Raw genomic sequence first — 22,563 nt, 5'->3', positions numbered from 1 at the left:
GGAGGTGCAAAGAGACCTGGGTGTCATGGTACATCAGTCATTGAAGGTTGGCATGCAGGTGCAGCAGGCGGTTAAGAAAGCAAATGGCATGTTGGCCTTCATAGAAAGGGGATTTGAGTACAGGGGCAGGGAGGTGTTGCTACAGTTGTACAGGGCATTGGTGAGGCCACACCTGGAGTATTGTGTACAGTTTTGGTCTCCTAACCTGAGGAAGGACATTCTTGCTATTGAGGGTGTGCAGCGAAGGTTCACCAGACTGATTCCCGGGATGGCGGGACTGACCTATCAAGAAAGACTGGATCAACTGGGCTTGTATTCACTGGAGTTCAGAAGAATGAGAGGGGACCTCATAGAAACGTTTAAAATTCTGACGGGGTTAGACAGGTTAGATGCAGGAAGAATGTTCCCAATGTTGGGGAAGTCCAGAACCAGAGGTCACAGTCTAAGGATAAGGGGTAAGCCATTTAGGACCGAGATGCGGAGGAACTTCTTCACCCAGAGAGTGGTGAACCTGTGGAATTCTCTACCACAGAAAGTTGTTGAGGCCAATTCACTAAATATATTCAAAAAGGAGTTAGATGAGGTCCTTACTACTCGGGGGATCAAGGGGTATGGCGAGAAAGCAGGAAGGGGGTACTGAAGTTGAATGTTCAGCCATGAACTCATTGAAAGGAGGTGCAGGCTAGAAGGGCCGAATGGCCTACTCCTGCACCTATTTTCTATGTTTCTATGAAAGGCCGAATGGCCTACTCCTGCTCCTAATTCTTACGTTTACCTAAAAGTTCAAATGCTCAAGCCATAGAACAAACAAATGAGGTTTCCATTAACTCTGAAAAGAGTAGCATTGCTTCCCTTACATTGCTAGTTTGCCACTGATGTTAGAGCTGCCACTAACACAAGCCAGCATCAGAATGTACAGATCTCAAGACATCTCTTCCTTCTAGAGATTGGACTGTTCAGAACTTACCGAGTATATAGGTTGCTGGAATACTGCCAGTGGCAGTTGCACCCACACCCCCAAGGCACAGTAAACACCATTCACCAATTTTCTGTACATGTTGTAACGAAGGTCTTCCATCAGAGGCCTATGCAAGAAGCCGGAGATTTTAGTTCATTCATCTTCCCCGAGATATCTATTTCGGCCAAAGAGACTCGACCAGGCAGCAAGTTACAATTACCATCACATACCTGTGTTTACAACTTCTACACATGTTTGCCAACAAAACTGCCCATTCACGGGATGCACCTGGACTTGCTGTTGGTAAGACGTGGCCCAGCCAATTCAAAGTTAGCACAAAAAAAACAGAAAGCATTTAAGACAGAAAAAGTAACTGGAGTTTTATTTGTATGAAATCAAGAAAAAAATAGGTGTAAGAACACAAGAACATAAGAAATAGGAGCAGAAGTGTGCCAGTGGGCCCCTCAAGCCTGCTCCGCCATTCAATACGATCATGGCTGATCTGATCTTGGCCTCAACTCCACTTCCCTGCCCGCCTCCCATAAACCTCGACACCCCTATCGTTCAAAATTCTGTCCATCTCTACCTTAAATATATTCAATGACCCAGCCTCAACAGCTCTCCAAGGTAGAAAATTCCAAAGATTCACGACGTTCAGAGAAGAAATTCCTCCTCATCTATCCGTTTTAAATGGGAGACCCCTTATTCTGAAACTATGCCCCTTAGCTCTAGACTCCCCCACGAGGGGAAACATCCTCTCTGCATCTACCCTGTCCAGCCCCCTCAGAATCTTACACCCTTCAATAAGATCACCTCTCATTCTTCTAGTTTTCATCAAACTCAATTATCATCTTAAAGCATATATTATTATGATGGTCACTATTGTCGAGATGTTCCCCTACTTTTATTTCTCTTATCTACTCTGGTTCATTCCCCACTACTAGATCCAATAGTGAATCCTCCCTTTTTACATATTGGATTAGAAAGGAGTTCTGTACACATTGCAGGAACTCCATTCCCTTATCCCCTTTACCTACCTTGATGGTATACTCTCCACTTGCCTGGATGAGTGCAGCTCCCACAACACAAGAAGCTCGCCACCATCCAGGATAAAGCCGCCCACTGGATTGGCACCCCATCCACCACCTTAAATATTCACTTATTCCACCACCGGCGTACCGTGGTTGCAGTGTGTATCTTCTACAAGATGCACTGCAGCAACTCGCCAAGGGTTCTTTGATAGCACCTCCCAAACCCGCGATCTCTACCACCTAGCAGGACAAGAACAGCAGGCGCATGGAAACACCAAGTTCCCCTCCAAGTCACACACCATCCTAACCAGGAAGTATATCGCCGTTCCTTCATCGTCACTGGGTCAAAAACCTGAAACTCCCTCCCTCCCTTGTTGGGTCCTTAACTCTAAAACATAATCACACGAGGCACATACTGCAATCACAGTCACTCTATGGCCTTCACCTTTATTACCGGGACCAAGGAGTGCTGGCCCTGCGAGGGACCTCCCCTTATATACCTGAATCTCCAGGTAAGGAGTGTCTCCCACAAGTATACCCCCTGTGGTCAAGGTGTGCATTTCTAGTAAGTATATACAGTATGTAGTGGTTACAAGGAGGGTTACAATTGTATAAGGTTTACAGTAGTTAGTATGCTGGTTACATACATGACATCCCTCACAGCACCGTGGGAGCACCTTCACCACATGGACTGCAGCGGTTCAAGGCGGCGGCTCACCACCACCTTATCAAGGGGCAATTAGGGATGGGCAATAAATGCCGGCCTTGCCAGTGACACCCATGAACGAATAATTTTAAAAAACACTATTCGCTGTATTCTATAGGCCACCAATTAGTGGGAAAGATATAGAGGAGCAAATTTGCAGGGAAATTACAGAGATGCATTTAAGGGGAGGCTGGATAAGCATATGAGGAAGAAGGAAATAGAGGGTTACGCCAATATATTTAGATGAGGAAAGACAGGAGGAGGCTCGAGTAGAGCATAAATGCCGACACGGACTGTTTGGGCCAAATGGCCTGTTTCTGTGCCGTATATTCTGTGTAATCCTATCCTGTGTACCGCTTCTGTCCAATTAATATAGGGATAGTTGAAATACCCATGATTATTATTCTATGTTCTGTACTATTTCCCTAACGTGTCTGCATATTTCTTCCTCCACCTTCCTTCCACTATTAGGAGGGGAAAGATTTGTCACATTTGCCCCTCGTCAACACCCCTTTGGGTGCTAACGGAGCTAAACAACGTTTCGCCGGGCGCAGCTCCGCTACTGTTTCCCATGAAATTCCGCGGGAGTTCTAGCAATTGCAATAACCAGTAGCGTGCCGTCATCGCCGTGCACAGCGACCCATTTTCATCCTGGAGCATTCATAGGCCGCTCACGGGCCAAAAATTAAAGAGGTAGTGTGGCACTGAAAATTTAAAAAATGGCCGACATATCAGTCGCAGCCTTCTTCACTTCAGATCGCAGGGTCCGTGCCGCGATGTTGCAGCCCAGCCCAGCGCTTGTGTGCAACTCCCTGGTACTCTAGCTGTGGCCTTTTCCTCCCCCTGCAGAGTTGGGAGCTTGGCCCTGCCCTTTAATGGAAGGGGAGGGCCCTGTTTTCCCGCCAGCGCTACGCGCCCCTCCATGTAGCACTGAAAAATTTACGTTGGTTAGCACCCCGGTCCCGCCCCAGAGAGGATGTCGAGCGCGAGATTTTGCGCCCACTTCCTCTCGGGGCAGTCTCCAATTTTGCCCTGCTGTTCTATAACTCTATTTATTCCCTTGCCATCAATGTCCTCCCTTACTTTATTCTTTCCTATGCTCTCTTTTCCTGTGTTGTTTATACTTAGGCTGGTTACATAGATCCCTCCTCCTATCTTACTAGTTTAAAGCCTTTGTCACCTCCGTATTTACCCTTTCCGCTCAGACATGGGTCCCATCCCAGTTCACTTGGAGCACGTCCCATCGGTACAGCTCCTTCCTGTCCCAGAATTGGTGCCAGTGTCCCATGAAAAGGAACCCCTCTTTCCCACACCAACCCTTTAGCCACGTGTTAATCCGCCTGATCTATCTGCCTCTATGCTAATTAGCACGTGGCTTGGGCAATAATCGAGGGACTTGAGCTCATAAATCTAGGCTAACACTCCAGTGCAGCACTGAGGGAGCGCTGCACTGTCAGAAGTGCCTTCTTTCAGATGAGACGTTAAATCGAGGCCCTGTCTACCCACTCAGATGGACGTAAAAGATCCCATGACACTATTTCGAAGAAGAGCAGAAGGAGTTATCCCCATTGTCCTGGCCATTATTTATCCCTCAATAAACATAACAAAAACAGATTATCTGGTCATTATTACATTGCTGTTTGTGGGAACTTGCTGTGTGCAAATTGACTGCCGCGTTTCGCACATTACAACAGTGACTACAGTCCAAAAAATACTTCATTGGCTGTAAAGCACTTTGAGATGTTGTGAAAGGCACTATATAAAAAGACACTCTTTCTTTCTCTCTTCCTTTTTATATAACTGTGAAAGCTCTTGGTGAGGCGTGAGTCCGGGGATCAGCAGAGGCCTATAAAAGGCCGCGAGAGGCATCGGGAGTTCGTTGGTGAGGCGTGAGTCCAGGGATCAGCAGAGGCCTATAAAAGGCCGCGAGAGGCGTCGGGAGTTCGTTGGTGAGGCGTGAGTCCGGGGATCAGCAGAGGCCTATAAAAGGCCGCGAGAGGCGTCGGGAGTTCGTTGGTGAGGCGTGAGTCCGGGGATCAGCAGAGGCCTATAAAAGGCTGCGAGAGGCGTCGGGAGTTCGTTGGTGAGGCGTGAGTCCGGGGATCAGCAGAGGCCTATAAAAGGCCGCGAGAGGCGTCGGGAGTTCGTTGGTGAGGCGTGAGTCCGGGGATCAGCAGAGGCCTATAAAAGGCCGCGAGAGGCGTCGGGAGTTCGTTGGTGAGGCGTGAGTCTGGGGATCAGCAGAGGCCTATAAAAGGCCGCGAGAGGCGTCGGGAGTTCGTTGGTGAGGCGTGAGTCCGGGGATCAGCAGAGGCCTATAAAAGGCCGCGAGAGGCGTCGGGAGTTCGTTGGTGAGGCGTACTTGTGCAGCTACAAGGAGAAGGCAAAAAAGAAGTAGAAAGAAACAGAAAGGTGACATCACAGCCTAGTGGGTAAGTGATTGGCTGGTGATTGGTGAGTAGTTTTTCTTTTTCTTTTTTTATATCAGTCAGTAACTTTTAGCATTGTTGTTGCCAATTTAAGTGTATCTAAGGGTTAAGTCATGGCAGGAGAGCTCGGTCGGGTGTTATGCTCCTCCTGTACCATGTGGGAACTCAGGGACACTTCCAGTGTCCCTGACGACTACGTGTGCGGGAAGTGTATCCGCCTCCAGCTCCTGACGGTCCGAGTTGCAGAATTGGAGCTGAGGGTGGATTTACTCTGGAGCATCCACGATGCTGAGAATGACGTGAGTATCACGTGTAGTGAGTTGGTCTTACCGCAGAAGGGTCCTCAGCCAGATAGCAAATGGAAGACCAGCAGGAAGAGGAGTGCAAGGAAGGTAGTGCAGGGGTCCCCTGTGGTCATCCCCCTGCAAAACAGATACACTGCTTTGAGTACTGTTGGGGGGGGGGGGGGAGAATGACTCATCAGGGGAGGGCAGCAGCAGCCAAGTTCATGGCACCGTGGCTGGCTCTGCTGCACAGGAGGGCAGGAAAAAGAGTGGGAGCACGATAGTGATAGGGAATTCAATGGTGAGGGGAATAGATAGGCGTTTCTGCGGCCGTAACCGAGACTCCAGGATGGTATGTTGCCTCCCTGGTGCAAGGGTCAAGGATGTCTCGGAGCGGGTGCAGGGCCTTCTGAAATGGGAGGGAGAACAGCCAGTTGTCGTGGTGCACATTGGTACCAACGACACAGGTAAAAAAAGGGATGAGGTCCTACGAAACGAATTTAAGGAGCTCGGAGCTCAATTAAAAAGTAGTATTCTCGGGATTGCTACCAGTGCCACGTGCTAGTCAGAGTAGGAATCGCAGGATAGCGCAGATGAATACGTGGCTTGAGCAGTGGTGCAGCAGGGAGGGATTCAAATTCCTGGGGCATTGGAACCGGTTCTGGGGGAGGTGGGACCAGTACAAACCGGACGGTCTGCACCTGGGCAGGACCGGAACCAATGTCCTAGGGGGAGTGTTTGCTAGTGCTGTTGGGGAGGAGTTAAACTAATATTGCAGGGGGATGGGAACCTATGCAGGGAGACAGAGGGAGACAAAAAGGAGGCAAAAGCAAAAGACAGAAAGGAGATGAGGAAAAGTGGAGGGCAGAGAAACCCAAGGCAAAGAAAAAAAAGGGCCACTGTACAGCAAAATTCTAAAAGGACAAAGGGTGTTAAAAAAACAAGCCTGAAGGCTTTGTGTCTTAATGCAAGGAGTATCCGCAATAAGGTGGATGAATTAACTGTGCAAATAGATGTTAACAAATATGATGTGATTGGGATTACGGAGACGTGGCTCCAGGATGAGCAGGGCTGGGAACTCAACATCCAGGGGTATTCAACATTCAGGAAGGATAGAATAAAAGGAAAAGGAGGTGGGGTAGCATTGCTGGTTAAAGAGGAGATTAATGCAATAGTTAGGAAAGACATTAGCTTGGATGATATGGAATCTATATGGGTAGAGCTGCAGAACACCAAAGGGCAAAAAACGTTAGTGGGAGTTGTGTACAGACCTCCAAACAGTAGTAGTGATGTTGGGGAGGGCATCAAACAGGAAATTAGGGGTGCATGCAATAAAGGTGCAGCAGTTATAATGGGTGACTTTAATATGCACATAGATTGGGCTAGCCAAACTGGAAGCAATATGGTGGAGGAGGATTCCTGGAGTGCATAAGGGATGGTTTTCTAGACCAATATGTCGAGGAACCAACTAGGGGGGAGGCCATCTTAGACTGGGTGTTGTGTAATGAGAGGGGATTAATTAGCAATTTCGTTGTGCGAGGCCCCTTGGGGAAGAGTGACCATAATATGGTGGAATTCTGCATTAGGATGGAGAATGAAACAGTTAATTTAGAGACCATGGTCCAGAACTTAAAGAAGGGTAACTTTGAAGGTATGAGGCGTGAATTGGCTAGGATCGATTGGCGAATGATACTTAAGTGGATGGGCAATGGCAGACATTTAGAGACCGCATGGATGAATTACAACAATTGTACATTCCTGTCTGGCGTAAAAATAAAAAAGGGAAGGTGGCTCAACCGTGGCTATCTAGGGAAATCAGGGATAGTATTAAAGCCAAGGAAGTGGCATACAAATTGGCCAGAAATAGCAGCGAACCCGGGGACTGGGAGAAATTTAGAACTCAGCAGAGGAGGACAAAGGGTTTGATTAGGGCAGGGAAAATGGAGTACGAGAAGAGGCTTGCAGGGAACATTAAGGCGGATTGCAAAAGTTTCTATGGTATGTAAAGAGAAAAAGGTTAGTAAAGACAAACGTAGGTCCCCTGCAGTCAGAATCAGGGGAAGTCATAACGGGGAACAAAGAAATGGCAGACCAATTGAACAAGTACTTTGGTTCGGTATTCACTAAGGAGGACACAAACAACCTTCCACATATAAAAGGGGTCAGAGGGTCTAATAAGGAGGAGGAACTGAGGGAAATCATTATTAGTCGGGAAATTGTGTTGGGGAAATTGATGGGATTGAAGGCCGATAAATCCCCAGGGCCTGATGGACTGCATCCCAGAGTACTTAAGGAGGTGGCCTTGGAAATAGCGGATGCATTGACAGTCATTTTCCAACATTCCATTGACTCTGGATCAGTTCCTATCGAGTGGAGGGTAGCCAATGTAACCCCACTTTTTAAAAAAAGGAGGGAGAAAACAGGGAATTATAGACTGGTCAGCCTGACCTCAGTAGTGGGTAAAATGATGGAATCAATTATTAAGGATGTCATAGCAGCGCATTTGGAAAATGGTGACATGATAGGTCCAAGTCAGCATGGATTTGTGAAAGGGAAATCATGCTTGACAAATCTTCTGGAATTTTTTGAGGATGTTTCCAGTAAAGTGGACAAAGGAGAACCAGTTGATGTGGCATATTTGGACTTTCAGAAGGCTTTCGACAAGGTCCCACACAAGAGATTAATGTGCAAAGTTAAAGCACATGGGATTGGGGGTAGTGTGCTGACGTGGATTGAGAACTGGTTGTCAGACAGGAAGCAAAGAGTAGGAGTAAATGGGTACTTTTCAGAATGGCAGGCAGTGACTAGTGGGGTACCGCAAGGTTCTGTGCTGGGGCCCCAGCTGTTTACATTGTACATTAATGATTTAGACGAGGGGATTAAATGTAGTATCTCCAAATTTGCGGATGACACTAAGTTGGGTGGCAGTGTGAGCTGCGAGGAGGATGCTATGAGGCTGCAGAGTGACTTGGATAGGTTAGGTGAGTGGGCAAAATGAATGGCAGATGAAGTATAATGTGGATAAATGTGAGGTTATCCACTTTGGTGGTTAAAAACAGAGAGACAGACTATTATCGTGACAGATTAGGAAAAGGGAAGGTGCAACGAGACCTGGGTGTCATGGTATATCAGTCATTGAAGGTTGGCATGCAGGTGCAGCAGGCGGTTAAGAAAGCAAATGGCATGTTGGCCTTCATAGCGAGGGGATTTGAGTACAGGGGCAGGGAGGTGTTGCTACAGTTGTACAGGGCCTTGGTGAGGCCACACCTGGAGTATTGTGTACAGTTTTGGTCTCCTAACTTGAGGAAGGACAGTCTTGCTATTGAGGGAGTGCAGCGAAGATTCACCAGACTGATTCCCGGGATGGTGGGACTGACCTATCAAGAAAGACTGGATCAACTGGGCTTGTATTCACTGGAGTTCAGAAGAATGAGAGGGGACCTCATAGAAACGTTTAAAATTCTGACGGGTTTAGACAGGTTAGATGCAGGAAGAATGTTCCCAATGTTGGGGAAGTCCAGAACCAGGGGTCACAGTCTGAGGATAAGGGGTAAGCCATTTAGGACCGAGATGAGGAGAAACTTCTTCACCCAGAGAGTGGTGAACCTGTGGAATTCTCTACCACAGAAAGTAGTTGAGGCCAATTCACTAAATATATTCAAAAGGGAGTTAGATGAAGTCCTTACTACTCGGGGGATCAAGGGATATGGCGAGAAAGCAGGAAGGGGGTACTGAAGTTTCATGTTCAGCCATGAACTCATTGAATGGCGGTGCAGGCTAGAAGGGCTGAATGGCCTGCTCCTGCCCCTATTTTCTATGTTTCTTACTGTCTGTTTTTATATTTCTTGCTAGTTTACTCTCAATCAATCTTCGCTCTCTATTTTTTTTGAACTCCAAATTTTTGTGAGGTATCTTTGAAAGCAAAAACATGTATATTATATATTAGCTCAACACTTGCAAGTTCAGCAAGTACAACAACACCTAAACACAAATACATGTAATGAGAAAACTGCCCAGCAGCGAGCAATTTTGTATTTTGTCATGCAGTCCAATAGTTACACAAACTGCATTTAATTTCTTCAAGTTTTTTTTAATAAAAAGGGATTTGAACATATAACCTCGGCTGGCACTCCAGTGCTGTATTGAGGGAGTGCTGCACTGTTGGAGGTGCCATTTTTTGGATGAGACATTAAACTGAGGCTCCGCCTGCCCTCTCAGGTGAAAAAAGATCCCGTGGTACTGTTTGAAGAACATGGGAGTTCTTCCCAATGTCCTCACCAACACTTACCCATTAATCAACACTTAAAAATGATCTGATCGTTGCTGTTTGTGGGAGCTTGGTGTGGACAAATTGGCTGCTGTTTCCTGTATTACAACAGTGACTACACTTTCAAAAGTACGTCATTGGCTGTGATGTCCTGAGGTCATGAAAGGCGCATATAAATGCAAGTTCTTTCTTTTTTTAAACTATAAAACTCATTGCTAGCTTTTATGTGAACAATCTCTTGAAGGCCTGTATTCAAGTTCGGAGTGAGATTCTGAATAAAAATTCTGAATATTTAAGTGTAACCTTTTGGTAACACTAAGTACTTCTGCAGAGCTATTTAGTGAAGAAACAAATAAGCTTAATATTTTATTCTATACATTATTGTTCTTCACCATTCTAAAACAAAACATTTCTAAAACAGATGAATAGTTAAGGTTAAGAGCTGCTCCCTATAATGACATACAAGAGGGATATTTATTTAAACAAGCTTTGTAAGTGAAGGGTAAAAAAATTACCGACTGACAGCAGATAAATAAACTATTTATTTTCCAAGAACGAATCAAAACACGATGTCTGGGGAAATCTCTTAGAAAGTACAGAGAGCTGTGGTGGTTGGGCCATTGAATATATTTAAGGCGGAGATAGACAGATTTTTGAGCGATAAGAGAATAAAGGGTTATGGGGAGCGGGCAGGGAAGTGGAGCCGAGTCCGTGATCCAATCAGCCATGATCTTATTGAATGGCGGAGCAGGCTCAAAGGGCCAAGTGGCCTACTCCTGCTCCTAATTCTTATGTTCTTATGTTCCTATGAATGTGTACCCTTCCTCCATTGCTACATCCCAACACACCCAGTCCTTTTGCAGAAGCATAAACTAGACTTGCCACAAATAGATCCAGGGATTTTAGAACATTGCAATAATTAGGCAGTACTTTAAAAACAGACCCTAGACTTACCTATTCCAGAGATTCAAAATAGACAATACAACTAATTGGACCTTGCCATTCATGGATTCCCCATAGCAATAGACAAACAGAAGGGAATCACTCGAGCTAGCTCTCGCACACTTCCTAGCAACCAGTTCCTCAACATCCAGGAACCAGCTGATCATGGAATCATAGAATGGTTGCAGCACGGAAAAAGGCCATTTGGCCCATCGAGCCTGTGCTGTCTCTCTGCAAGAGCACTTCAGCTCGTCCCACTCCCCTGCCCGGTCCCCTTAGCCCTGCAAAAATCTTTCCCTTCAGGTACTTAGCCAACTCCCTTTTGAAAGCCGTGATGAAGTCTACTTCCACCACCCTTTCAGGCAGTGCATTCCAGATCCTAACCGCTTGCTGCGTAAAAAAGTTTTTTCTTATGTCGCCTTTGGTGCTTCTGCCAACCATCTTAAATCAGTGTCTTCTGGCCCTCGACCCTTCTGTCAATGGGAACAGTTTCTCTCTACTCTGTCTAGACCCTTCATGATTTTGAACACCTCTATCAAATCTCCTCTCACTGTTCTCTGTTCTAAAGAGAACACCACCAGCTTCTCCAATCTATCCACATAACTGAAGTCCCTCATCCCTGGAACCATTCTTGTAAATCTTTTCTGCACCGTCTCTAAGGCCTTCACATCCTTCCGAAAGTGATCTGCCCAGAACTGATAACATGTTCTCAGCCAGGAATTTAATATACACCACAACCTAAACTAGCCAGGCATAGAACTGAATGCCAAAACAGAGGGGGAAGTAATAAAATCTTCAAGAAAACAACATACTCACTTTTCTGTAAGTCACTCCTCTTCTTCTGGTCTGGCACAGTTACAGAATATGCACCATAACTGGAAAAAAGCCAAAATGGAATTATTCAGGATTACAAAGGGTAAGCGATTTTGACTATTAAAAACAGTGCTGAGTGACATTACAACGTGGAAATTTACAGCGCAGAAGGAGGCCATTTCGGCCCATCGTGTCCGCGCCGGCCAACAAAGAGCCACACGGTCCTCGGTCAGCAGCTTAAAAGTTACATATAAACCTAGGAACAATGAACAATGGCGGACAGGTAAAGAGCATCCGGCCCAACCAGTCGGCCCCACACAACTGCGATACCCCATGTATCGTAACATTTTACACTCCACCCCCACCAGGAGCCATCTGGGAGAGGTAAAGAACCAGCTAAAAACCCAGGCCAATTGGGGAAAACAAATCTGGGAAAATTCCTCTCCGACCCATCCAGGCAATCGAAATTAGTCCAGTTCACTCTGGCCGTATTAGATTCCATGATGTACTTACCATCGTGTCTGCGCCAGCCAACAAGAGGTGATCGCTACCTTTTGCAGCAAGCAATCTCAATTTCTCCAACCTTAAAGGTTGAGTATCGTAAAGCTGCCAGCCCCAAAGTCACCCTGAACATCTGTGCCATTGCTTTAAGTTTTAAAAGTCCAAATGTCTTGTTTTATGGCTATCGTGGCTTTGGAATGGGCATTATTTTACCTTTGCTCCTGTTGATTCTAGTGGCTGTGCAGCAGAATCATAAGCCAAGATTGTACTGCACAGCTAATATTTCCGAAGAGGCAGCGTTCAATTGTTCTTCACCTTTAAATGTACAGGCCACACTTGACTGTCTTACAATGAAGGAATTGTGAGTGACTACAGGGAACCATTCTTCAATGTATAGAACTTGTAATGGCTACTACACCCATATATACCCGTTGGTGGAATGAAACTCCTTACGATTCACATATATAAAGTAACTAGAATGTAGCTGGGAGAATGGACAGTTATGTGCGTACAATCAATCACTCCCTAATCTTTAGAGGGCCACATTGTGGGCCGCCCCGATTTGTGTGAGAACACCACTGCAGGTCGGGGCTATAAATAGAGATGGAGCGCCGGTCCCAGGAATATCGTGGGCGAAGATGCGGTGAATGAGGGTACGGGGCCCAGAAAAGCACGGGCCAGCCTGCACTGCAATGTGTGCACACTAGGTCCGTGCAGCAGAGCAGGTCTCCAGTCGTCCTGGTTCACCCTTGCCACTGGATAAAGACCTAGCTCTGTTGAGCCTGTGTGGTGGCTGATGTGCAACGGTCACCACACGTTAAAAAAATCCATGCACAGGCATCTTCCATCCCCTCAATTGGAATTTAGGACCGGAACATCGGGTCCTTCATTGAAACATCTGTGAACTCTCGTGGAAGCAAGTCATCCTCGTTCGAGGGACTGCCTATGATGATTATGATGATGATGATGATGATGATCCCGTCTAATCCCACTTACCAGCTCTAGGTCCATAACCCTGCAGGTTACAAGCGCACATCCAAGCACTTTTTAAATGTGGTGAGGGTTTCTGCCTTCCAGGCAGCGAGTTACAGAACCCCACAGCCTCTACGTGAAGAAACTTCCCCTCAAAACCTTCCACCAACCATCTTAAACCTATGCCCCCTCATAATTGACCCCTCCACCAAGGGAAATAGGCCCTTGCTATCCACTATATCCAGGCCCCTCAAAATTACATACACCTCAATGAGGTCTCTCCTCTTCTGTTCCAAGGAGAACAAATCCAGCCTATCCAGTCTGTCCTCATATCCAAGATTCTCCATTCCAGGCAGCATCCTCATAAATCTCCTCTGCACCCTCTCCAGTGCAATCACGTCCTTCCTATAATATGGTGACCAGAACTGCACATAGTATTCCAGCTGTGGCCTAACCAGTGCATTATACAATTTAAGCATAACCTCCCTGCTCTTGTATTCTATGCCTCACCCATTAAGGGAAAGCATTCCGTATGCCTTCTTAACCAACTTATCCACCTGGCCTGCTACTTTCAGGGATCTATGGAAGCACTCAAAAAGGTACCTTTGTTCATTTACACTTCTAATTGGCCTACCGTTTAATGTGTATACCCTTTCCTTATTAGATCTCCCCAAGTGCATTACCTCACACATCTGCGAATTAAATTCCATTTGCCACTGCTCTGCCCACCTGACCAGTAGATTGACATCCTCCTGCAGTCCATGACTTTCCTCTTCATTATGAACCACACAGCCAATTTTAGTGTCATCTGCTAACTTTTTAATCATACTCCCTATATTCAAAACTAGATCATTGATGTATACCACAAAAAGCAAGGGACCCAGTACTGAGCCTTGTGGAACCCCACTGGAAACATCCTTCCAGTCACAAAAACATCCATCAACCATCACCCTTTGCTTCCTACTTCTAAGCCAATTTTGGATCAAATTAGCCACTTTGCCCTGGATCCCATGGGCTTTTATCTTCGTGACCAGTCTGCCATGTGAGACCTTATCAAAAGCTTTGCTAAAGTCCATATAAACTACATCATACGCACTACTCTCATCGACCCTCCTGGTTACCTCCTCGAAAAATTCAATCAGGTTGGTCAAACGCAATCTTCCTTCAACAAATCCATGCTGACTGTCCCTAATTAATCCTTGCCTTTCCAAATGTAGATTTATCCTGTACTTCAGGATTTTTTCCAATAATTTTCCCACCACTGAGGTTAGGCTGGCAGGCCTGTAATTACTTGGCCTATCCCTTTCACCCTTCTTAAACAAGGGTATCATATTAGCAGTCCTCCAGCACCATGCCCAAATCCAAAGAACATCTTTGGGTTTTCCTTGATTTTACTAGCCAAGAATTTTTCATGCTCTCTCTTAGCATTCCTAATATCCTTTTTAATTTCACCTCTGAACTTCCAATATTCCTCCAGAGATTCTACAGTATTTAGCCGTCAGTATACGACATAAGCTTTCCTTTTTTTCTTTATCCTCCCCTTTAAGACCCTCAACATCCAGGGGGCTCTAAAATTATTATTCCCACCCTTTTTCTTTAAGGGCACATATTTGGCCCGAGCCCTCCGGATCTCCTCGTTGAATGTCTCCCACTGTTCCGACACTGATTTACCTTCAAGTAGCTGTTTCCAGTCCCGTATGACCAAGTCACTTCTCAACTTAGCTTTTCCCCAATTTGGGACTTTTATTCCTGGTCTATCCTTGTCCTTATCCATAACTACCTTGAATCTGACTGAATTATGGTCACTGGCACCCAAGTGCTCTCCCACTGATACCCCTTCTACCTGCCCAGCTTCATTCCCCAAAACTAAATCCAGAACCGCCCCCTCCCATGTTGGGCTTGTTACATGCTGACTAAAAAAGTTCTCTTCAATGCATTTTAGGAATTCCACACCCTCTATACCCTTCACACTATATTTGCCCTAATCAATACTAAAACAGTTGCAATCCCGTACTATTGCTGCCCTATGGTTTTTGGACTTCACAGAAATTTGCCTACATATTTGCTCTTCTATCTCCCTCCCACTGTTTGGGGGGTCTATAATACACACCCAGCAGTGTGATCGCCCTTTTTTATTTTTCAGTTCAACCCATATGGCCTAATTTGATGATCCGTCTAACATATCATCCTCCTCACAGCTGTAATAGTTTCTTTAATCAGTACCGCAACCCACTCTCCCCCCACCCTCACCACCTTTCTTTCCCCCTCTCTGTCCTGTCTAAAAATCGTGAACCAGGAATATTGAGCTGCCAAACCTGCCCGTCTTTCAGCCATGTCTCTGCAATGGCTATAATGTCATACTCACAAGTATCTACCTGTGCTCTCAGCTCATCTGCCTTACTCGCTATACTCCTTGCATTGAAGTACCTGTATATACCATTTAGCACAGGAAGACCTCCTTGATTACTACTTACTAACCCTTGTTTCCTCTGTCTTACAAATTCACTTTCTACATTCTTGCTTTGCAATTTCAACTTTACTTCCTTCCCTATTGAATTTGTTCTCAGGTTCCCATCCTCCCGCCAAGCTAGTTTAAACATTCCCCGACAGCATTAGCAAAACACCCCACGAGGATATTGGTCCCGCCGCTGTTGAGGTGCAACCTGTCCGGTTTGTACAGGTTCCATCTCCCCCAGAAGCAGTCCCAATGCTTCAGGAATTTAAAGTCCGCCCTCCTGCACCAACTCTCCAGCCATGCAGTCATCCTCTCGATCCTTCTATTCTTGTACTCATTAGCATTTGAAGTCCAACCCTTTAATTTATCTCCTAGCTCCCAATTCTGCTGCAGGACCTCATCCCTCTTTCTACTTATGTCATTGGTCCTAATATGGACGACAACTGCTAGCTGTTCACTCTCTTCCTCCAGAATGTCCTGCATCCGCTCTATCAAATCCTTGACCCTGGCACCATACCATCCTGGAGTCACGTCTACGGCCGCAGAAAGACCTCTCTATTCCCCCAACTATTGAGTCCCCTACCATCATAGCTCTTTTATTCTTTGTCCCTCCCCCCTGTGCAGCTGAGCCACCTGTGGTGCCTTGGACCTGGCTCTGGCTGCACTCCCCAGAGACACCATCACCCTCACTGGTGCTCAAAAGAGAATATCGGTTGGAAAGCAAGATGGACTCGCGGAGAACTCCTGCACTACCTGCCTAGCATTCTTCCTCCGTCTGGTGGTCACCCACTGCCCCCTCTGCCTGCATACTTTTAAGCTGCAGGGTGACCACCTCCTGAAATGTGCTATCCACGTAGATCTCAGCCTCGCGGATGCACCGTAATGACTCCAGCCGCAGCTCAAGCTCTGAAACACGGAGCTCGAGTAGTTGAAGCTGGAGACACCTCCTGCACACATGGTTCTCTGGGCTGCACGAAGCGTCCAGGACTTCCCACATGCCTCAGGACATGAACTCCACAGGACTGAGCTGCCCTGCCATCCCTCTAATCAAACTTATCTGATTATAAAAGAGAAAGAGAGATACTTACCAATCAAACAGCCAATCACTTACCTACCCAGATGAGAGCTGTGAGCGGGCAGAGGTCGGAAATGCAGTTTGGAGCTGAATCTGAAATCAGCGGGGCGCAAGGGAGCAATACACTCGGAGCGGGAGGCCCAGAGGTCGGCAAGGAGCAGGAGGTCCGGAGGTCGGCGAGGAGCAGGAGGCCCAGAGGCTGGCAAGGAGCGGGAGGTCGGCGAGGAGCAGGAGGCCCGGAGGTCGGTGAGGAGCAGGAGGTTTCTGCAGGGAGAAACTTCCACCTGCCCTGGACCCAACAGAGGAAACAGGAAACACCTCCAGCCAGCAAACAATACAGAATACAATAACTATCATCACAGCAGGCCCTGAATTGCACTATTGACACCCTGCGAATTAGAGTTTGGGGTTAGGAATTATGGTGTTAGTATTAGAAACGTAGAAATCTACAGCGCAGATGGAGGCCATTTTGGCCCATCGTGCCAACGCCTGCTGAAAAAGAGCCACACGGTCAGCAGCCCTGAAGGTTACATGTAAACCTATGGGTCAACAGTTTAGGGTTAGAAATTGTGGTTAGAGGTTAGTGTTAGAAACCACCATTAGAAGAGCAGGGGAGTTCTCCCCGTTGTCCTGGTCAATATTTTTCCCTCAATTAACGTCACTAAAACAGATTCTCTGTTCATTATCACATTGTTGTTTGTGGGAGCTTGCTGTGCACAAATTGGCTGCCGCATTTCTTACATTGCAACAGTGACTACGCTACCAAAAGCACGTCATTGGCTGTAAAATGCTTTGGGAGGTTGTGAAAGGTGCCATAAGTACAAATTCTTTATTTCTTTATTGTCAAATAAAGTGGCCATTATAAAATGCTGACAATTTTAAAATTCCAAGATAAGCCTTCTTCTGCAGCAAAAAATTATAGAAATTTACAGCACAGAAGGAGACCATTCAGCCCATCACATCCGTGCTCCTGTTTTGTTACATTAACTAAAAGACAAAAGAAGCTCGTAGACGAGTTCTAAACGGAGCTACAATTTGAGGTCTTGGGACGTTTTGCTGTGTTAAAGGAGCTATATGAATGGACATTGCTGTCTCACAGGAACAAGAAATTTCTGCTCGAACCACAAACTTCTTGTAAAGTCCTTACTCTACAGCTTATTCCAGGACTCCAGAAGTGATGACCCTGCGTGGGACCTCCCTTTATATACCTGTGTTGATCAGGTAAGGAGTGTCTCCCACAACTTAAGAACATAAGAATTAGGAACAAGAGTAGGCCATCTAGCCCCTCGAGCCTGCTCCGCCATTCAACAAGATCATGGCTGATCTGGCCGTGGACTCAGCTCCACTTACCCGCCCGCTCCTCGTAACCCTTAATTCCCTTATTGGTTGATCTGTGATTTGAATACATTCAATGAGCGAGCCTCAACTGCTTCCTTGGGCAGATAATTCCACAGATTCACAATCTTCTTGGAGAAGAAAATCCTTCTCAACTCGGTTTTAAATTGGCTCCCCCGTATTTTGAGGCTGTGTCCCCTAGTTCTAGTCTCCCCGACCAGTGGAAACAACCTTTCTGCCTCTATCTTGTTTATCCCTTTCATTATTTTAAATGTCATCCTTCTGAACTCCAACGAGTAAAGACCCAGTCTACTCAATCTATCATCATAAGGTAACCCCCTCATCTCCGGAATCAGCCTAGTGAATCGTCTCTGTACCCCCTCCAAAGCTAGTATATCCTTCCTTAAGTAAGGTGACCAAAACTGCACGCAGTAGTCTAGGTGCGGCCTCACCAATATCCTATACAGTTGCAGCAGGACCTCCCTGCTTTTGTACTCCATCCCTCTCGCAGTGAAGGCCAACATTCCATTCGCCTTCCTGATTACCTGCTGCACCTGCAAACTAACTTTTTGGGATTCATGCACAAGGACCCCCAGGTCCCTCTGCACCGCAGCATGTTGTAATTTCTCCCCATTCAAATAATACTCCCTTTTACAGTTTTTCTTTTCCAAGGTGGATGACCTCACATTTTCCGACATTGTATTCCATCTGCCAAACCTTAACCCATTCGCTTAACCTATCTAAATCTCTTTGCAGCCTCTCTGTGTCCTCTACACAACCCACTTTCCCACTAATCTTTGTGTCATCTGCAAATTTTGTTACAGTACACTCTGTCCCCTCTTTCAGGTCATCTATGTATATTGTAAACAGTTGTGGTCCCAGCACCGATCCCTGTGGCACACCACTAACCACCGATTTCCAACCCCAAAAGGACCCATTTATCCCGACGGTCTGCTTTCTGTTAGCCAGCCAATTCTCGATCCATGCTAATACATTTCCTCTGACTCTGCGTACCTTTATCTTCTGCAGTAACCTTTTGTGTGACACCTTATCGAATGCCTTTTGGAAATCTAAATATATCACATCCATCGGTACACCTCTATCCACCACGCTCGTTATATCCTCAAAGAATTCCAGTAAATTAGTTAAACATGATTTCCCCTTCATGAATCCATGCTGCGTCTGCTTGATTGCACTATTCCTATCTAGATGTCCCGCTATTTCTTCCTTCATGATAGCTTCAAGCATTTTCCCCACCACTGATGTTGAACTAACCGGCCTATAGTTACCTGCCTTTTGTCTGCCCCCTTTTTTTAAACAGAGGCGTTACATTAGCTGCTTTCCAATCCGCTGGTACCTCCCCAGAGTCCAGAGAATTTTGGTAGATTATAACGAATGCATCTGCTATAACTTCCGCCATCACTTTTAATACCCTGGGGTGCATTTCATCAGGACCAGGGGACTTGTCTACCTTCAGTCCCATTAGCCTGTCCAGCACTACCCCCCTTGTGATAGTGATTATCTCAAGGTCCTCCCTTCCCACATTCCCGTGACCAGCAATTTTTGGCATGGTTTTTGTGTCTTCCACTGTGAAGATCGAAGCAAAATAATTGTTTAAGGTCTCAGCCATTTCCACATTTCCCATTATTAAATCCCCCTTCTCATCTTCTAAGGGACCAACATTTACTTTAGTCACTCTCTTCCGTTTTATATATCGGTAAAAGCTTTTACTATCTGTTTTTATGTTTTGCGCAAGTTTACTTTCGTAATCTATCTTTCCTTTCTTTATTGCTTCTTTGAACTTCACCCCTTGTGGTCAAGGTTTGCATCTCGGTTGAGTGTATACAGTAATACGGTGGTGTTACATTGTGGTTACAAACATGACACTTACCTGTGTGTTGTTTTTTGGGCTGACTTCTGCGGAGTGGCTTTTTGATGGGTGGCAGCGTAACTCCGCAGCACTGTAGAAGTCCCCTTACTTGTACCTTTACCCTTACCCGTACCTATATTTACACCTGTACCAGTACCCTTACCTGCACCCTCACCTGTATCTTTACCTGCATTTTTACCTGCACCCTTACCTGTACTTACACCTGTATCTTTACCTGTATTTGTACTTGTACCTATACCTGTATTTACACCTCTACCTGTATTTATAGCTGTATTCATGACCTTACTTGTACTTGTACTTGCTCGTGTACCGGTACCTTTACCTTTACCCTTACCCTTACCCTTACCTGTAGTTACACCTGTGCCCAGCCCACCCCCATGCTGACTCCCTGTCCCCCGAGTTGCCGCGGGTTGAGCCGCCACCCGTACTGTCCCGGTTCTGCTAAGAGCCGGATCGGACATGTCTCGGGAGAAATGGCAATCTTTATCCCTCTGACGGGACCGGGGCAAAACTGGGGCTGCTGCCGCGCAAGGCGCCCTGGGAGATGAGGGCGGCGGGGTCACGTGCCCCGGCCTGGGACCGTATCGCGGTGACTGTGCGAACTACACTCCCCAGAGCTCCCGGCGCCAAGCGCATTTCCGGTCAAGGGCAGGTGAGGAGGCGTCACCATGGCAACAGCTCCAGTTATCAAAGGGCCAGTTTGCTCCTTTTCAAACACCTAAAAGATTGTTTTTTTTAAGCAATTCTAATCAGCACAAATGTTTATGTATTTTCTATTTATAATTTTATTCTCTGGGAGCAACAATATTTCCACAATCAAACTTAAGCAGAAATACCTTGAAAAGATTAAAAGAATCGTCAGGAATCATGCTCAGCCTAAGGTTACAAAAGCTGCTATCGAGGCAGCCAAAAGGCCACCGTGGAAAAGAAGCTTATGGCGACAGTAAAATCTTGTTTTAACTCTGTTGGAACAGTCAGAGCAACAGACATGGGAACCTGAGCTTAGATTTAGAATGGAGAGAAGCAAAGCTGGAAATGGAGGGCAGAAAATTAGTTGGTGTCCTGGCCAATATTTATCCCTCAGTCAACATCACTAAAATAGATTATCTGGTCATTACCACATTGCATTTTGTGGTAGCTTGCCGAGCGCAAATTGCCTGCTGCATTTGCTATATTACAACAGTGACTACACTTCAAAAGTACTTTATTGGCCACATTGTCCACATGCCTGGCACAAGACTCCCAAAGCAAGCACTCCTACACGACAGGCGAGCCCAGGGTGGGCAGAGGAAACAGTTCAGGGACACCCTCAAAACCTCCTTGATAAAATGCAGCATCCCCACTGACACCTGGGAGTCCCTGGCCAAAGACTGCCCTAAGTGAGGAAGTGCATCCGGGAGGGCGCTGAGCACCTCGAGTCTCGTCGCCGAGAGCATGCAGAAAACAAGTGCAGGCAGCGGAAGGAGCGTGCAGCAAACCCGTCCCACTCACCCTTTCCTTCAATGACTGGCCCACCTGTGACAGCGACTGTAATTCCCGTATTGGACTGTTCAGTCACTCTTAGAGTGGAAGCAAGTCTTCCTCGATTTCAAGGGACTGCCTATGATGATGATGATGTTGATTGGCTGTAAAGCGTTTTGGGATATCTAGTGGTTGTGAAAGGTGCTATAGAAAGGCAAGTCTTTCTTTCCACCTTCACAGATGCTGCCTGACCTGCTGAGTATTTCCAGCATTTTCTGTTTTTATTCCATATGAGTATGGAATCATTTTACAAGTCAAGCACTGTAAACTGGAGAGGGACGAGGAAGAGACTAGCGGGGGTGGGGTGGGATGGGGTAGTATGAAGGCTGATACCCTCTATTATCCTATATCCCTGCCATCCAAAATACTGTCAGATCCCATTTACCCCCCTGCCCACAACAATGTAATTTACCGTGCCTCCAATCTTCCCTCTTAACCTACAACTGACAGATGCTCCCCAGTCTAGTCCATTCACTAACCAGCCCCGTCTCCCTTCTGGTCTCCTATTCTAGCTATCAACTCCCCTCCCGCTGTATCCTCCACCACTGCATTCCCCCACTCCCCCCACCCGCACTCCCGCTTCCCCATTCCACTCCTCCTGATTCTAGTGGCTAAAGAACCAATATGTTACACTTCCCCTCTTCAGGTGCTCTCAGCAGCAATAACTTGGATTACTGCTTCTGTATACTAGAACTCTCATGACAATGGGATGGGGAAGGGGCGGGAGCTAAGTGAAAGGAGAGGCGGAAGAAGAGGGAAAGGGGAGTAGAGGGGTAGCGAAGGCAAGGGGGAGCGTATGAAAGGGGAGAGGAAGGGAAGGAAAAGGGAGAGGAAGGGATGGGGAGAGAAAGCAAATGAAAGGGGAAGAGTGCTGGGGCGGATTGGAATGGGATGGGGCAGGAGAAAGGGAGGGGAAGGCAAGGGGGAGACTGGGGGTTTGTGGCGAGATCATTTTGGGAGGTGCTAATGATTCATTTCTTTGCTCCCCGTGCTGCCCTGGGGCTGCCCTCTCATTATTGCAAGAACCTTGGATCTCCATCCCAAAGCTGCCTCACGATGGGAGTTATTTATCTTTCCAATTCTGCCGAACTGCAGGAGCCTTTCCAGTGCAGGTAGACCTCAGGATATCACCTGAAATACTGCCACGGCTATAGCACCCTTTCCCACTTCTGCCAAATCCTGGGAATGCTGCTTCATGTTCTCCCAGACCCTTGGGTCCTCCCAAGTGCTGCTAGATTCTACTACTCTTGGATTGTTGGGTTGAACGCAGGGGGAATGGAGGTTTCCCATGATGTGACATCAGTGGGGATGGGATCCCGGGATCAGGCAATACAGCAAGGGAGGTTCCAGTGTATGGCAGCACGGGGACAGAGGTCAGGGGTC

The 22,563-nt window shown here is 46.6% G+C and overlaps 1 protein-coding gene across 1 annotated transcript in view; it reads right to left on the bottom strand.

Annotated features, from left to right (window-relative positions):
- The window catches only part of LOC139265448 (putative per-hexamer repeat protein 5), a 30,163-nt gene extending 10,015 nt beyond the window's left edge, over positions 1–20,148 (bottom strand). Inside the window, exons 1-2 of the mRNA XM_070882459.1 lie at positions 19,660–20,148; positions 11,434–11,492 (exon numbers count right to left, since the gene is read on the bottom strand). Of these exons, the coding sequence (XP_070738560.1) occupies positions 11,434–11,492; positions 19,660–20,120 (520 nt within the window). The 5' untranslated portion in view covers positions 20,121–20,148. The remainder of the gene's footprint in view (positions 1–11,433; positions 11,493–19,659) is intronic.
- Positions 20,149–22,563: the final 2,415 nt, after the last annotated feature.

The sequence above is a fragment of the Pristiophorus japonicus genome, chromosome 6 (genome assembly GCF_044704955.1).
Source record: "Pristiophorus japonicus isolate sPriJap1 chromosome 6, sPriJap1.hap1, whole genome shotgun sequence".
Taxonomy (NCBI): Eukaryota; Metazoa; Chordata; class Chondrichthyes; family Pristiophoridae; genus Pristiophorus; species Pristiophorus japonicus.
The sequence above is the reverse complement of the archived record's forward strand: the minus strand, read 5'-3'. Positions and strand labels throughout refer to the sequence as shown.